The sequence below is a fragment of the Larus michahellis genome, chromosome 17 (assembly GCF_964199755.1).
Source record: "Larus michahellis chromosome 17, bLarMic1.1, whole genome shotgun sequence".
NCBI lineage: Eukaryota > Metazoa > Chordata > Aves > Charadriiformes > Laridae > Larus > Larus michahellis.
In genome coordinates this window covers 5,421,447-5,437,964 of record NC_133912.1, presented here as the reverse complement: position 1 = coordinate 5,437,964, position 16,518 = coordinate 5,421,447, and the positions used below count along the sequence as shown (strand labels likewise).

At 50.7% G+C, this 16,518-nt stretch overlaps 1 protein-coding gene across 10 annotated transcripts in view; it reads left to right on the top strand.

Moving 5' to 3' along the window:
- The window catches only part of GRIK4 (glutamate ionotropic receptor kainate type subunit 4), a 205,180-nt gene that overhangs the window by 164,976 nt on the left and 23,686 nt on the right, over positions 1-16,518 (top strand). For 6 of the 10 annotated variants that reach the window (XR_012584064.1, XM_074561102.1, XM_074561103.1 and 3 more), the window contains 4 exons: positions 1,044-1,196; positions 2,329-2,433; positions 10,542-10,649; positions 11,667-11,870. Coding sequence is in view for 8 of the 10 variants with exons in the window: in XM_074561102.1 (XP_074417203.1) it covers positions 1,044-1,196; positions 2,329-2,433; positions 10,542-10,649; positions 11,667-11,870 (570 nt within the window). In the remaining 2 variants the exon portion in view is untranslated. Of the gene's footprint in view, positions 1-1,043; positions 1,197-2,328; positions 2,434-3,944; positions 5,296-10,541; positions 10,650-11,109; positions 11,247-11,655; positions 11,871-16,518 lie in introns of those variants that run through there. The other 4 variants (XR_012584065.1, XM_074561107.1, XM_074561109.1 and 1 more) reach the window with 4 other exon arrangements.

Below are 16,518 nucleotides of genomic sequence, written 5' to 3'. Positions count from 1 at the left end.
CAGTAGAGTCAGGGGGTGACAATAATTAAAAGTGAAATCTTAGGCACAACAGTGAACATGAGAGCGCAAATGGCTGCTTATTAACTAGATAAAAAACATCGAAATGGTTGTGCATGGGCGAAAAACATGGTTTGTGAGGCCTGATGGACAAAGAAATCTGATTAAAGGCACACAAAGGAAAGATGAGAAGGAGAGGGGACAAGCTCTGTGATTCTGGACATTCCTTCAGCAAAGCCATTACAGAGCAGGTGACACCCAGCAGGAAGCTGGAGGTGGTAGCAAGGGACTAGATGGTCTCTATGGCATCTGAAAGCCAGGATTTAGTTGCTTAAAAAGCAGATCTAATGAAATGTTATTTCTTGTGGATCTACCTCTCAAAACATTGTTCAAAACACTTTCTGGTGTGTAATGAAGGCTGAAGCAGCACAGTCATCTTTTCTTCTGCGGGTGCAGGCACAGGATCTTTATTCTGCCCAGCTGCCTATTTTAAGAACTCCCTGGCCAGCAGATTGATCAGAGGTCACCAAAGCACCAAAAAACCCACACCTTGATTAGAAAGGGATAGTTACTTTAGGAAGCTGAGATAGAAAAGAATGGGAAGGGACAGTGACAAATAGAGACAGAAGGACGGTAGTGATGGAAGAACCCCGGAGGAGCAAGCAAGCAGAGACATAAAAGGTAAGGAAGCAAGCAAGAAGACAAGGAGAAATATAACAGACTGCGAGTGGGACTGGGGCTGGCAATGGGTATCACTTGTCCCAGTGATACCGACACAGTCACAGCAGTTCAGGGATACCATTGCTTTTGTCTCCCTGCCCTCGGATGGATGCAGATGGGCTGCAGGGTGTTGCTGGAGCACCTTGCTGGTAGGGAAGCAGTGCTTGCGATCTCCACGGAGGAGGCCAAGGATTTTGCTCCTTTCTGACCCCTCGCTGAGGCTGTGGATAGAGCACTCTCCTGCTTGCTGCGAGGTCCTGAAGGTGCAGCGAGAGGCCCCAATTTTATCTTTCCATCTCACTTTTCTTTCTTCCTTTTCCCCACAGCTCTCTTCGGCCCTGCTGTTCGATGCCGTGTATGCCGTGGTGACTGCTGTGCAGGAGCTGAACCGGAGCCAGGAGATCGGTGTGAAGCCCCTGTCCTGTGGGTCTGCCCAGATTTGGCAGCACGGCACCAGCCTGATGAACTACCTGAGAATGGTGAGAAGGGACTGAAGTTTGCTGGTGTGCTAGGAGCTAGTGCTCGTCACTGCTGGAAGCAAAAGGCGTGTATGTACATGCTGGTGCTGGTACAGTTCTCAAGCACAGAGTGTCGGTCTGTTTGAAGGTAGCAGTGGGAACGAAAAGAGAGGAGATCTGAGGGTTGGTTTGTCACTGGCCTTGGAATGACATGAAACTCTCCGTTTTTCGGGCTTTGCTGCAGAAAAACTGGAATTCAATGGATTTTTTTGTAAAGTATGAATGTTTCCAAGTGATTCAAGCTCTGTTTTGAGTGAACTTGACTTGATATAAGGTCATGCAGTACAATTGCTTAGAGCTCAGTGGCAAGATGTGAGTTTCCCTGCGAAGGGGCTTGGGCTCCTTTGAACCCAAAAGTGTGGTTGCTGGAACCGATCAAGCCTAGTTCTGGCATGAGCACAGACCCTGAAGTTTCAGCCTTATGAAATAGTTTGTCAATGTGATTCCTCAGGGCTGAGCTTGACTGTACAGAAGGAGCATCTTTTCTGAATCTTTTTGGGGTGCAACTGAATCATCTTGAGACTTTTTTTCCCCCCCCAAAAGGAAGGCTCAGCTGAACCTGAACCTTGTACCACTTTGGTCCATGCATGTGAACCCTGCTTTAAATCTCACCCTTTGTCAGAGACAACAAAATCCTTCAGCTTCCCAGTAGCTTGCCCTTGCTTCTGAAGAGGTGCTCCAGCAGCAAGTGAGCAGTGTCTAATCTGCACAGTGAGGCTTGACACTCATCCTGGCTCTGCAACATGCGCTTGTGTTAAATGCTGGCCCGATGCTGTGAAACAGCACATGATGCTTTGTGGAGGAATCCCCAGCTAACAATTTGGGGCAGAGCAGCACGGTGGTAGCCCACGGCTGGAAGGAGTTGGTGAGGGGCTGCAGAGGGCTGCAGCAAAGAAATTCAGGGAGCCCTGCACCTCGTATTCCTGCTCTCTGCTGGGGATTCTCCTGCTCCCTTCCACATCTCTCTGCTACCCCAGCCAGACTCCAAAAGCAATTAGGACTGAGACACAAGGATTGCGATGCTGTACCTGCTGGGAGGAGGTGCCACCCCTGGCACCTCGATGGGCGCTGTAACTCATTCTCTCTTGGACAGGTAGAATTGGAAGGTCTCACCGGCCACATCGAATTCAACAGCAAAGGCCAGCGATCCAACTATGCCCTGAAAATCCTGCAGCACACGCGCAGCGGCTTTCGGCAGGTAAGAGCGGCCATGCTGCCCCGGGGATGGTGCCCGGGGATCGTCTGTGCCTGTCTGGGCTCAGGGTGCTGCTGCGGGGTCCAAAGGGGGCTGCAGACCCCCTGCTTGGCAAGACGAGGTGTTCAGCAAGCGACAAGCGCGGCGTGGATGTCGCAGTAGCTCTCGCAAGGCCTGGGTTGGTGAACACACAGCGTTTTGCTTCATCAAGAATGTGTCTCAAGATAATTTACATTTGTCTTAATGTATCAGGCAGCTGAGGTGGTGATGTTGGAGCCAATATCTGTCCTGTCACAGTAACCCTCCTTTACAGGAGGTAATTTAGGGCGTAAAGTGTGTGCTAGGTACAAGCTCACACTCAAGACACTTTTGTTCTTAAGCTTGTGGAGACACATTGTACTCAGAATTATTTGGATAATTTTGGAAAAATTGGAGAATTTCCCATGAAAAGGGCAAAAAAGAGTACTATGAACCTTTCCAAACAGCTGCTTCTGGGAGGGAAAGCGAAGGGGACAGTCCCGTGTCAGGAGCTCCCTACCACCTCTCCCCAGCGTGGTGTGCGGGAGGACGCGCAAGATAATTTACCTCTCGGTTTAAGGTTTGTGTTCCTCTGTAACGAGTTTGCTTAGCTCGAACTTTAATTTGCTTTTTGTCCCAGGGCTTGCAGGTTCCTCACAGCACTGCGCCTTTTTCTGCTTATTGCCCTCTTTCTGTCCAAGGGGTATTTTCTGGCTTCAGCTAAGGTTAAAGATAAACGTGTGGGGCCACAGATATCAAACTGTGAGATTACGTGACACAAACCCAAGGAATTAGGGTTTTACTGGTAAATCCAAACCTCCTTCAGGAAAAAACATGGGAGTCCCAGGAAAAAGGGTTTTCATCTGTCTTATTTCCCTGCTGGCAGCTCCACGCCTGCCCTTTTCTCAGAGATTGCCACTTCTCCTAGATGCTGGCAGAGAACAAAAGCTATTGTGTCCTACCCCACACCGACAGAGCATTTTGGCATTAGGAAATCCCTCCTGGTCTGGCAGCAGGGAATTTTAGCCTTGGCAAGGATGTTGCCTGCCAGTTCTTACCTGTCAAGTGACAGCTCAGCTTTGATGCTGCCTTTGCTGAGCGAGCGGGGGATCGGGATGGCATTTTCCCCACAGTAAGATCTCTCGTAGCACCAATGCCCTTTTAATCATTTCCCAGGCCCATCATACTCTGAGCAAAAGTGACAGATCCGAGCTCATCTGCATTAATAAGAGCATGCATTCAGCTGGAGCAAAAGAAGCGAAGGCTGTAAACCTCATTTCAACGGCTCTGGTTTTGATGTGTTTAAATGTGGCAGGGAGTTCACATTAAACACACCAGTCCTCTTGGAGCAGTGCTGCTCTGTAGAGGGCTCTGACTGCAGCCTAATCTGCCCTGAGACAAAAGTCTCAGCTTTTCTCCACAAACCCGGTGTGACAGGAGAACACCTTTTTTGACCTGTTGCAACAGCTGGGTAAATAAACAGCTTCATGTTTCAGAGGTCCCCAGGAAAGCTGTGCTGGGACTAAGCTTTTCCAGTTTCCCATTGGAGCTCAGTGGTGATAAGACACGGTAACACAGCGCTGGAATGACGGAGCAGCCCCTCGGTGTGCAGAGCCGCCTGCTTTCTGAGAGCCTGTGGTGGCTGCAAGCCCTCTCCTGCCAGAAACCCACCAGGGAGGAGTTTGTCTTCATAAAATTGCTCCATATGCCTGCGGCAGCCTTTCTGCCCTCTGCTCTCCCCTCTCCGGGGGGCTGTCGTTGCCTGACTGATAGCGATGCTGGGAGGGGGGTTAGGGCCCTTCGCAGGCTGACAGAGATTGTCCTGGTGTTGCATCTGAGCATCCCTGGAGAGAGCTGCGGAACCTGGGCAGGGTCCTGCCCAATCCTGCCCGCCACTCTGCTCTGCCATACATTGTTATTTTCTTCTCGCCAGCCCAGCATCTTGTAATAAAAATGACTAAATAAATCATTAGAAATAATTTCATTAAACCCACCATGAGGGGACAGGGTAAGGAACAGATATTCATATCCTGAAGACAATCTTGTTCCCAAGGGTTGTATTAACCGATTTGCTCAGACTCTTGTTTGAAACACTCCTATTCCCTCCTATTTTAATCAAGCTCACGCTCTCTGCCCATTCCTCTCTTTCTCTCTTTCTCCTCTCTCTTTCTCTGTCCCCCCCCCATTCCTTCCATCCATCGAAGCCACAGGGACTTCCAGCTCATCAGCTTTGATAGAGAATTCACTGCATTTTGAAGCTGATCCAGCCAGCAAACAAATTAGAGACACTTAGATTTTCTAACTTGCTGTTGCTTTTGGGCAAGGAGAGACAGGGCTTTTTGACATCCAATTTTTAATACATTTATGTAACACACCAAACGTGTCTTTTCCCGATTTAGCTTAGCTAGTGGAAATTTTTCCCCAGCCATATGAGAGCTGCTCTCTGTTCATAGGATGTGCGATAAAGCAGGGGCTCATTAATGTGTTGGTGATCCATAGATCTGACAAGGACTGAGTTTGTAAATGTCATCTTTTTATTTTTTCCCTTTCTTTGCCCCTTTAAAAAAAACATTGCAGCACACCCCTCCAGTTTCAGTGTAGTTATCTGCAGTAAACCAAGAGCTACGGTTTGGCAGCTTAACAGGAGAAGGGAACGAAGAGGGGCTGTGACTTAGTTGGCCCCGGGGAAGGCCAAGTGTGCAGAGGAGAGGCAGGGGAAGCCGCTGTCGGGGCTGGAGCCCCGCCGTGGGCACGTTGTCCCCGGCTCTGCCAGTGGCCCTCTGCTCCCCTCAGTCCTAGGTGTGGCCGATAGTCGCCCTGTAGCTAAAGGCTCTGAGACAGAGCAGTGGAAATATTGAGGATGTCTAATTGGTATGTTGACGAGATACAGATGAGTTACCAGCCGATAGCTCTGGGACCTTCTGCAATCCCCGCCACATCAAACCTTTTTAACTTCGAAGCAGCTAATCAGTCTCGATGGGACTTATTCCTCTTTAGCCGTTACCCCCAGCAAGAGTTCAGGGACAGGTCCTGCCAAGAGCTGAATGTCTTTTGCCCCCCAGGACCTGCCGAACTCGGTGTGTGCCATCATCAGGTCCTGCCTGGGCTATGCCAGGTGACAATTGTGTCATTTAAAGGGGACGTCTGGGGAGGAAGGGGATTGCAGGGGTTGCTGCGTGGCCTCAGGGGTGGGTTGTGTGTGTGTGTCGTTGTTGTACAGGTTTTAATATTGGTGCTCTCTGTGTCCCGTGCTAGCTCTATGGACAAAGATTTTGCCTGCTGGCCTTGCAGGCATCAGTCTTGCAGTAGTGTCCTTTAGGAGTGCCAACCATGTGGCAGACCTGTGCAGTGTCCCCTGAGGGCTTTCCTTCATTTCTTTGTTTTATTCCCTTTCCCACCCCTCAGATACCCCCAATTTCCCTCCTCTTTGGGCCAATAGCAAGTACCTAGTTAATTTTGTCTCTGGCATGGTCTCTTTCCTGTTAGCACTGACAAGGCTCTCCAAACCCAGACCTGAGAGATGGCAGCGCTTTGCACTCCCTTTTCCTGGGGACACGGAGGAAGGAGAGGTGATGAATGCAATCTGTAGGACAGTGCTTGCTAATCAGAGCCCAGAAGGGATCTGGGTTTGTTGAAGTGGCTGATTTTAAGACATCCATATTCAGGACTGGCTTTACCTTAATTTGGCTGGGGAGTGCAGGTGGTGAGTACCTGTGATGCCTCTCAAGCTTATAGAGAAGTCTTGCCATGTCATATCTCCCTGCCATCAGCTGCAATTCAGGCCTGCGGGGCACTGAGCAGAAGACTTCATTAGAATCATTAGCCTGAGTGGTATTTTGTCATCTTGCGCCACAAGGATGATGGAAGCCCAGGCGGCATTAACGTGGCTGCGTCTGAACGGAGGGGCTGAAGGATTGAAGGAGCGAGCTGGGAATGCCCCACTTGCATCATGTTAGCCACTGGTGATTTTCTAGAGAGATGAGAAGTCTTTAAGTGTCACCGATGCAAGTAACGCCTTTTGCAAGGCAGCTGATTTGAGGGACCTTGCCTGCCTGTGGGGATGGGGCAGTGTCACAAGCAATGGCACTTTGTTACTTATTCCAGGCTTGAGTCTCTTTGGGCTGGTTCGCTCTGAAACTGTGTGTTTGCTCCCTGCCTTTAGCAAGGACATATAGCAAGACAGCCCTTCTGCCTCGAGAGGCTTGCTGGCAGGACGGGCAGAGCGGGGCTGGCTCTCCTCACGGCGGAGGCGGAGGCCAGAGACGATGCCGTGGGGGTCTGCAGGGGGGTCACACAACATGAGGGCATGGGGGGAACTTTTTTCCGTCCAGGCCACGGGCTGTCACCTGCCACCAGGTCCTCTAATCCCTCTCACAAAGGTATTGAGCTCCAGCTTGCAACCAGGTGGCTGTGTTACCCTTGCTGCTCTTCTGGGAAAGGTATGGCATCACTTCGGCTCCTCTGATCATTAGCAACCCTCTCCTAATTTTCAGCCTGTTTATTTCTGGCTGGTTTGCATCTATTTATTTTTGTGCCAACGCTATCATTTTAGCTTCAAAAGCTGTTCTACCTCTTTGCTATGGACCTCCTCCACCTGGTGTATTTATACGGACCAATCATATCCTCTACTAAAAACTCCCAAGTCCTAAAAAACTCTTAAGTCCTAGTTCAGAGCCTTAACAACAGGATCATCTTATCCGTGTCCGTGTAGAGCACTTGATTGTTTTCTAACACGTTTTGCAGATGAATATGTTTTCTATTTTTCAGAGGCTCTTTATTCATAGATAGAGATGATTAAAATCACCTTGACATCCATCTTGCAAGAGAGGGAGAGATCTGACGATCCCAGATGTCTTCTGACACATTACACTTCAGAAACGGCGAACAGCGTGAGGAGTCCATTAGTGGCTTTATCGCACTGTGAGGGGGACAGTGGTGAGCTGGAACGAGCCAGGATGGGGTGGAAGTACCTCGGCACAGGGGAGCGTTTGGCTTTGGTGCTGTGTTTAAAAGCAAGGTCAAACCCACTGCGCTGTCAGAGGAGGAGGCAGTCAATTAGTCTCAGTATGCCAGCAGGGGAGGGACAAATTTGAGAACAGTGAGGGCTGTTAAAATTAAAGTTAATCTGTCACTAATCTCTGGTTGTGAAATCTGGGAGGAAAAAAAATTAGGCAATGTTTATGACTGATCGCTCGCTCAGAGAGGCAATTGCGGCAGAGGGTCTGTTGTTTCGCAATCACAGCAAGAGGCAAGCACCTTTGGGCAGAGTTGAGGAATATAGCCGGGATAAATCCATCCCGTCACACCAAAGCACACTCTGCACGGGCCAGTTAAAGCTGTGCTTCAAGGACTCCCTGTCCATGAAGTACACGGTAAATCTCCCAATTTGGGACTGTTGTTCCCAGAGATGAGTCCTGCACTACAGTGTCACTGTGATGCTACGAGCTTGATGGTAGTTAAGCCACAACAAGCTGTCAAGAGATCTGCTCCCAGCTTGTTCCGACACACCGTGGCTGTGCCTCCACCTCCCCGTCTGTCAGGTGAGGCTAATAACCCCCCAGTGCCTCTCCTCTTGGTGGGGAGCCTCCAAGAGTTAACACTTCCAACGTGTTCAGAGGTCCTGGCCATGACAGGAGCTTTTAGCAGAGCACTGTTAGTGTTGGAGAAGGGGCTGGGCTGACAACTCAGAGGAATAATCTGTGTTGTGTTATCTGCAGAGCAAACAAGCTCCCCCAGGGACTCAGCTGGCTTTGCCTCTGCTGCCGCATCCCGGTGCCTCTGCTCCAGCCAGGGAGGAGAGCAGACACGCACATGGCTGTCCTTTGCTTTCCCTGCCTGCTCTTCTTCTGCAGAGCCGTCGAGTGTAAGCTGTCCTGTTTGCACTTCCCACTGCTCCTCATGCCTAGCGATGAGGAGACTGGTCTTGGGACTCCTCGCAGATGGCCACTGTTGTAATGGCTTGTCAGTCGCTTGGGCTGGATTCGCGCTGACAGCCAGGAGGAGAAAGGACTGGCCCTTTCCTCATCATCCAGAGCAATTCAGTCTGCTGACAGCGTAGGAGCATGGCTGCAGTTTCAGGTTGTGTTTGGCTCAGATGCATGAGCTGGGAAGTGACTCTGAAGTCCTCGAGCCCATCAGTCATGCCAGAGGCAAAGCACTGCCAAGAAAAGCGCCTGAGTGCATGGAGTCAATCCTGGGGCGGTGTAAATCAGCGTGCCTCCCATTCATTTCCATGGCAGAGCACCCGCCTGGCCCGTAGCTCTGCGTCGCTTTCCACCCACCTCTTTGAACATAATAAGATTACTCTTTGACGGAAGAGGAATCGATTTGTTCCTACCACCCTGACAACCGTGGCACAGCGAAAGGATAACCTGCCTTAGACCGACAGCGCCTGAGACGGCTTGTGTCAGAGGGAGGGAACAAGGAACGGATTTGCTGTGGCACCATGGCTATGGAGGAGTCATGAAGACACTCCTGCATGTTGGGGTCACCCACTACCTCTTGGGGTTACAGCAGCTCACTTCAGTGGTGTCAGAGGACGTAGGCTGTGGTCAGCAATCCAGCACGCAGAGGGATGAGACCTGATAGACACAGAGAGGATTTGCAGGAGAAAAAGGAGAGAGAAGGGGTCTCAGAGGGAGCTGGCCTCCTTCAGCCACTGGTCTATCCATGAGAAAAAACAGAGACTCTTTTAGGGAGCACGGGAGAGCAAGAGCCTAATTTGCATGCTCTAAACAAGCTGCTGGAGGTGCTGATCTCCCTGCCCAGAGCTCTGAGGGAGGGAGATTAGGCTCTTGAAGTTATAATTAGGTTATGTTGAATATTCCTCCCCCTGGCCGAAAGCAGCGGCTGGTTGCGTTGCTGTCACAGCTGAGTCACAATGTCCTCCCAAGCGCTGGGGGACTGGTCCCCACCACCAGCGGTGGGAATTAGGTTTGCTGCACTGATGCTTGGATGGGTGAATTAGGTGGTCCATAGACCTGTTGGGTGTGATGAGCCTGAATCAAAGGGTTTGGAGGTCCTTAATCATAGTAGTTGGCATCCATTAGAGCAGGTAGAGGAGATGAGTCATGGTGCAGCACTGCTGAGAACGTGGCTTCATTTCACCACTTGCCACCAAGGTGGAGCTGCTGGTTGGGGTTTGAAGGCGTCTGCCACACATCGGTGCTGCTGCCCTGGTGTTTGCAAGGGAAGCTGCTATGCTGTGATACTCCCTGAGAAGTGGCTTTTCCCTCCTAGGAACTCACAGTGGCCTATACCAGCCTCTAATTAATGTCAGTGACGCTCGCAGGAGGACAGCAGGAGGTTTTGCTTGCTTTCAGGCGGGTGAAACCTTTGTTCAAAGTTACAGCTCATGAAATCATAAGACTTCAGCACTTTCTGAGGTTCTTCCGAGCTGTGTCTGTAGCACACGGTGCCCATGAGAAGAGCTCAGTGTCATCCAACCTGGGCATAGTGCTGACCCTGCAGTGTGTGCCGGTGCTTGGGTCTCCCTGTGGGATGGTGCAGCCGAGCCAAACCCCGGCTGTAGCGTTGCCTTTCCGGCAGCCTCCCGCAAAGCGCCTCTGTGCCCTGTCCCCTTTAGGAGTTGACCTCCAGAGATGAAGGGGTCCACCAAAATGCACGAGGTTGAGTTAAGGACCAAATCTTCGCCCTGTAGCTGTGACCGAACTGATTTACCTTAGTGTGAGGGACAGCAGAGGCTCCCACCACAGTGGGAGGGACAAACTTGCGGATTTGTCTGCGTGGGGGCTGCTGGGTAAGAATGGACCCATCTTGGTGGCATTTGGGGACAAAGCCGTGAGCCCCAGGATGCTGCCCACCGCACAGCTCTCTCCTGGTGCGGGGCTTTGCCGCCGTGAGCAGGGACAGCATTTTGGTGTTGTCACCTCAGTGGGGGTGTGCCGCAGCCGTGCACCAGCGCGTTAATCTCTCTGCTGGCCCATTGTGGGGGTGCATTGTAAAGGTAATGGAGCATTCATAAACACCTCTTCCAGGGCCAGCTTGATGGTTGTCAGTCACCGGAGCCATATGGCGGGTGCGTACAGTAATTTGCCCTGTAAATTCTCTTATTGTGCTGTTTATCTCTCCAGATAGGCCACTGGCACGTTTCTGAAGGACTCAGCATGGACAACAGGATCTTCTCCTCCAACATATCAGACAGTCTGTTCAACACCACGCTCATTGTCACCACCATCCTGGTAAGTGAGAGGGTCACCTACAGTTCCCATTAGCTCTTCGCCAGCCCAACGCTTAGGGGTGTCAATCAGCTAGAATATTATTCCCTCTTCCTACCCCCCTCGGCCCCCAGCATGCAGCATCGCACACTGATTTCATAAAGAACAGACGATCAGATCTCTAATTACAGCACTGAGGACAATTCATGACAGTGTAATTAAACTCAAGTTGATGTTTCATATGGAAATGATATTTGATGAGTTCAGAAGCAGCTGGGGAGAGGGCTGGGATGGGGATAAGTTGCCATTTTACATTCATCTCTGAATGATGTTCTTGTTTTGCGTACAGCTGGTAAGTTGGAAGGGACAGTTGTCCCTTCTACCCATAAAATTACTGAAATTGGCCAAGATGGGTCAACTTTTATGAACCAAGACTTCACATCTACTGGCACCACTGTCCTTATTCAAAAAATTCCCTTTCTAGGTCCTGCCTGTCCCATGATTTTGTCCAGTGTCTCTGCTCCTTCTTTAAAGACACTCAAAATCCTGAAGAACTCTGGGCACTATTTCTTCGTCTCCCACAAAGTTTGTTGAAAAGGGGGACAAACTGCAGAAGTGGCCATATGGCAAAAGAGGCTGGGATCTATAAGTCTTGCCATAACTCAGAGCAGTCACTGGGCTGCTCTGGCATAGGCCAGTTGGAAACAGCCACCATAGCATGATCCTGTATCCTAAACTGGGATTTATCTGCTGCACCTCCAGGACATCCCTGACAGAGCAGGGCCAGTGAATACCAGTGTAGAAACAGCTCTGCTAGCTTTACACCACTTTGGATTTCCAAGTGACCAAACCAGCTTTCCGTATCTCTTATACCCTGGTGGAGGGGAGTATATCGGGATGGGGGGTTGGCTTGGGTGCCCCTTATCCAAAGCCTCTGCCGTCCCAGTGCTGCCAGGGATGCCTCTCTGCCCCATGCTCGGTGCCGTGCTGGTGGGATGCCTCGGCTAAGATGGGAATGACAGCTGCCCAGTTTCAATGCAGGAAAACCCTTACTTAATGCTGAAGTGGAACCATCAGGAGCTGGAAGGTAATGACCGCTATGAGGGCTTCTGCGTGGACATGCTGAAGGAGCTGGCAGAGATCCTGCGTTTCAACTATAAGATCCACCTCGTTGGCGATGGCGTGTATGGAGTCCCTGAGGCAAACGGCACGTGGACAGGGATGGTCGGGGAGCTGATTGCTCGGGTAAGTGAATTAGCTGCTCTTTTTAACTGTGCTCTTGTGGGACTTGGCAATGAAAAGCCCTGGTGCTTTATTAAGTGCTCCGTGACGATCAGGATGGATGGGGGTTTTAGTCCATTTGTGAGACTTTGACCGGAGAATCTCCGTGTAATGTGTTCTCCCAATGGCAAATGTATTTGTTGTGTTGATGTGACAGTGTGGGAAGCAGTCAGAGCAGGAGTCAGGGCCCCTGGGTGCTCCCAGGGGTGCTCTCTTTGTTGGAAGGGAGGCCTGGACTCTGGGATCCCTTTGTAAGAGCTCGGATACAGAATGGATTATTTTTTTCCCCAGTGGAAAAATTATTGAAAACCTGAAACAGGAAAACATGCGGGCTCTGGCAGGGTTGGTAGAAGCTGAGGAAAACTTACAAAACCACACTGTTTGGGAGGGGAAAAAAAGTAAGAATCACATTTCTACCCAGGGAAGTTTTGGCAGATTCATTTCAGCTCCTTGACTTTGAGTATTGTTTTTGGAGAGGAACATTTTTTGTTTGCTTGAAGTGCGTGGATTGAGGTCTTTTTGTGGTGTTGCTGCACAGCAGCTAGGCTGAAAGCTGAATGCTTTTGTTGGGTTTGACAACACTTCTGCGTACGTGTGCGCTCAGTCAGCCTGCACACCCCTCCCTGCTCTTTGTTTTCCTCCGCAGCTAAAGGTAGTCCTTCCCCAGGGATCCTGAAGCTTAAATACAGTTCATGAAATGCTCTGAGATCCTTAGTAAAACAGGCTTAGCGAGAGCTAACATTAAGACTGATGTTATTTAAACCAATACTTCCTTGCTCACCGATTTCTACCTGCCTTGTTATTATCGAAGCGCCGGTGAGAACCCAGTGACAGTTTCTCAGCTGGTGGGAAATCCGCGGGGAGGTGTGTTTATGATGATCCACACCACTGTGGGAGAGGAGCTCCTGAGCCACCCCATCATTATCCTCACAACAGTGGCATGTCCTCCTGCAAAGCAGAGGAACAAGGGCCCAAATCCATCCCCTGTGGCTCCAGGGCTCCTGCCTCAGCTTTCCTCCTGGCTGCAGGAGATGAGTGAGCATCTCTAGGTGCTCTCTGCTTCTTCCCCAGGTGGCGAAGGGGACCTGGCTGATCATCCTACCTTAGGAGCTTCAGCTGAGTGTCTAAAGTCAGATGGGACAACTCTAGGTCTAAAAGACTTGCTGAGGGTCAGGGACAGGGCATGGTGTGAACTGGAGATCCTTCATGAACTTGGCACCCTGACTCCTGGGTGGCCCTTCCCCGGCAGAGCGATAGCTCTTGACGCCAGCTGAGATCCCACCTCCGTCTGCTTCTTCTAAAGAGCCTTCTGTACGGTTGTTTGCAAATGCTCTGGGCTATTGGCATAGTTTTTATACATATCTCTGTGTGTGTATATATATACACACATGCACAATTACAGTTCTGCAAGGTTTCTTTTGGGAGGCAGGAAGGAAGGCACAGAGAGCAGCGTGTGATCTGTGCAAACAAAGGAAGGGAGCAGCCATCAGATTTTTGGCCTACTAACCTTGGCAGTGCCTCTCCATTAAATGGGAGCTTCTGGAGGGATGTTTTTCTTTAGCGATAAGTGTTTTAACTTCATCTTCACATAGAAACCGTTTGTTTCTTCTGGTGCTTGAGCCTTATTTAGGAGGATTTTTACTTCTGCTTCAGCAGGGCAGAGCTGGCAAAGCCTGTGTTGAGGCTGAATCAAAAATTGGAGAAGAGAAAAAGCTTTCCCTGCTTTGTTCTTCCTAGGCCCTTCCGGGTCTTTATAGTGGTTTCAGGGTGTTTGTGATCAGCCCCGGGGACTGGCTCTTTGGATCAGGTCAGCCAGGGCAGAGCTGGCCACGTACCCGCTGTTGTGTTGATTCAGGGCTGCTTGGGACATTGCCCTCTGAGGCCATTTCACCCCCCGAGGGGTTCCTCTCCTTCCTTGACAGTCAGCCCCTGAGAGGGTTTGTCTTCGGTGCCAGCCCCTTGTTCATCCCCTATCCCACCTCAGGACACCTCGAAGCTGAAGAGCCAGCAGATCCTATGTTGGCCACACAAATTCCTCTTTCACTGGATTTGTCCCTTGGGCGCTTTTCTCCGTACAACTTTCAGCACAGAGAGGGCATCAGTTGGGACACAAAACTCTCACGGGGGTCAAAACTTCCTAAGTCCTATGCAAAATAAAAGCTCTGCACCTGTCTCTTCATGCAGTGCTGTATAATTGTAGGAAAGTGATTCCTCCTTGAGCCTGAGCAGCTGTCAGAAAGTAAGGTTTGACTCACATGCACTTAGCGTGCAGCACCGGAAGATCAGAAAATTATCAAGCTCCACGCAATACCTTTCCAGTATTTTTTTTTCCCTCTATAAGCCCCCTGTGGCACTGGATCTCCTCAGAGCAACTATAGGCTATATGGGAAAAGCGTTTCATTTTATTGCTTCCAAATTAACCAGCTATTGATTTATTCTTAAGTGCTGAAAATTCTATTACAGCTAATTGTGCACTATGATATGATGGAGAAGGATGCTATATAAACATAAATTTGTTGTTGACCCAAATCCACCAGTACATATCTTATCGACCTGCTCCCAAAACTAATTAAAACGCTGAGGAAAAGGGGGACCGGGATGGCTTGGGGATTAGTGGAAGAGCTGTAGAGACTCCTGTGTCTAGGTCAGCAGTCTGCCTCCTCGTCAGATCAGGAAACCTATACGCTTTGTGATCAGCCGATGGAGACATGGCTTGGGAGAAACCTCTTGGAAGGACCCAAGCCCATTCCTTAGTGAAAGATGTCACAAACTCAGAAAACACCGAGCTAATTGGTCCCTCTGTGCATACGGGGCAGGGAGGCCGAACACCCTGCTCATTCCTTGTGTGAGCAGGGGAGTAAAGCCGCTCTCCGGCCACGGGACTTTCCCCCGTTAGCCTTGCTGGCTCTGGCACAGACAACTGCAGTCGCCAGCAGTTCAGCTGACACTGTACACGTGTGCTATCCATAACAAGCAAACGGGGGGAACAGCAAATCTTCCTGTCTCCTATTTTTTTGGCGTCAGAGCCTTAGGGGACCCTAGGGCTGGAAGAATTATGTCTTGCTCCTTCCTGCTGCAGTGAAGTCTCTGGCTCAGAGTCCCTGCTGCTTGCCCGGTCTTCCCTTTCCCTCTCTCTCCAGCACATCCTTGAGCTGAAATGAATTCACTAGTCTGATACGAGGCAACAAGTGTATTTTCACAGCAACGTGACAGCCTTCCCTTTGTTTCCACCATGCCTGCATTCGCTGTCTTGGTAGCGTAGAGCCGTGGTGGCTGTGCTCGGTGCCTGTACATCGGCTCACAGCGAGCTGTTGGTGCTGGGGTCCTTTGCTCCTCCCCAGGGAGATGGGCTTGTGTCTGAGAGATCCCTCAGCAGCAGTTTCTGAATATACCCATCTCGGCAATGCCCCTGGAGAATAGGGCTGAGCTAACAAGAGATGGTGTGGTTTGGTTTTGCCAGGAAGCTTTGTTGGCAGGAATCCGATGTTGCGGTTTTGCTCTAAGACCTCCCAGAAACCTCCCTGTGATGCAGCCGAGATCAGTACCCTGCCTGGCTGGGTACCAGCACTAGGTGACGGTCCCCTCCTCAGAGGACCCGTATCACAGGGGACGGGAAGAAAAAAGCATCCCCAGCAGGAGCACGCTCCATGGAGACTGGCCGTGTGTTTTGTGCAGCCTGTTTCAGCTGCCCAGGCTCCCTTCGGCATTTTTTAAAAAGTGTGTCATGTTTGGTGATGGTAACACAGCAGATCCATGGGTGTCTCCAGGGCAAGTGTATTTGGGTGAGGCTGGTGCTGCTGCAGAAGGTGCTTTTGGGTACATGGAGTGAGGAGGGGGCCGATTGGGGACGGCAGGCTCCTGCTTTTCCCTTCTGCATGGGATCATTCGGAGAGTGAGATGTTGTAGCAAAACGCTCGACCTTTGGTGGCTGTGTCAGTGGTTTGAACCTGACTGGGATCCATGGTGATCAAAGCTCTTTTCAAAGTGAGGGAGATGAAGTTGTCCGTCTCGTGGAAGGGTCTGGCCTCAGGAGCAGCAACACGAAGAACTGAAAGGACCTTAAAGCTGTGGGGTGATGGTTTTTCCAGCTCCCTTGCTGGTGACCAAGTGCTGCTTTACAGTCAGAGTCCGTCTCCCTTCAACTGCTCCAAAGAGGGGGAATGGCAGGAAGGGGAAAGGAGAGGGAAGATATTTCCAAATTGGCAGAGTCCTGCTCTCCGCTCGGCAGTGGGTGTTGGTGTTCAGTGAGAAAAGCTGTGCGTGGGCGAGGGGAGGGAGGGGGAGTCTGTTTGCATGCTATCGCGCTGGCAAGTGTGACATGGGGGGGCTCAAGAGGGTGGGGAGCGAGGGGGAGTGGGGAAGCGAGGGAGCGGGGGATGTTGAGCAAACACAGCGAGGGGATGGGCAGAGGGGTTTGCATCACGCTGCTGATTTTGCCAAAATCACGTGGAAGATGCTGGGTGTGCTGGGAGCTGGTTAGGTCTCGCTGCTGCTCCCTGTGGGCTTAGGGTCCCCGTTCCTGGTGCTTCACCTTAACTGGCGTTTGCCATGGTGAACATCTGGCACAGACATTTTCCTCCCACCCCTAGAGGTAGTCCAGGGGAAGAAACAT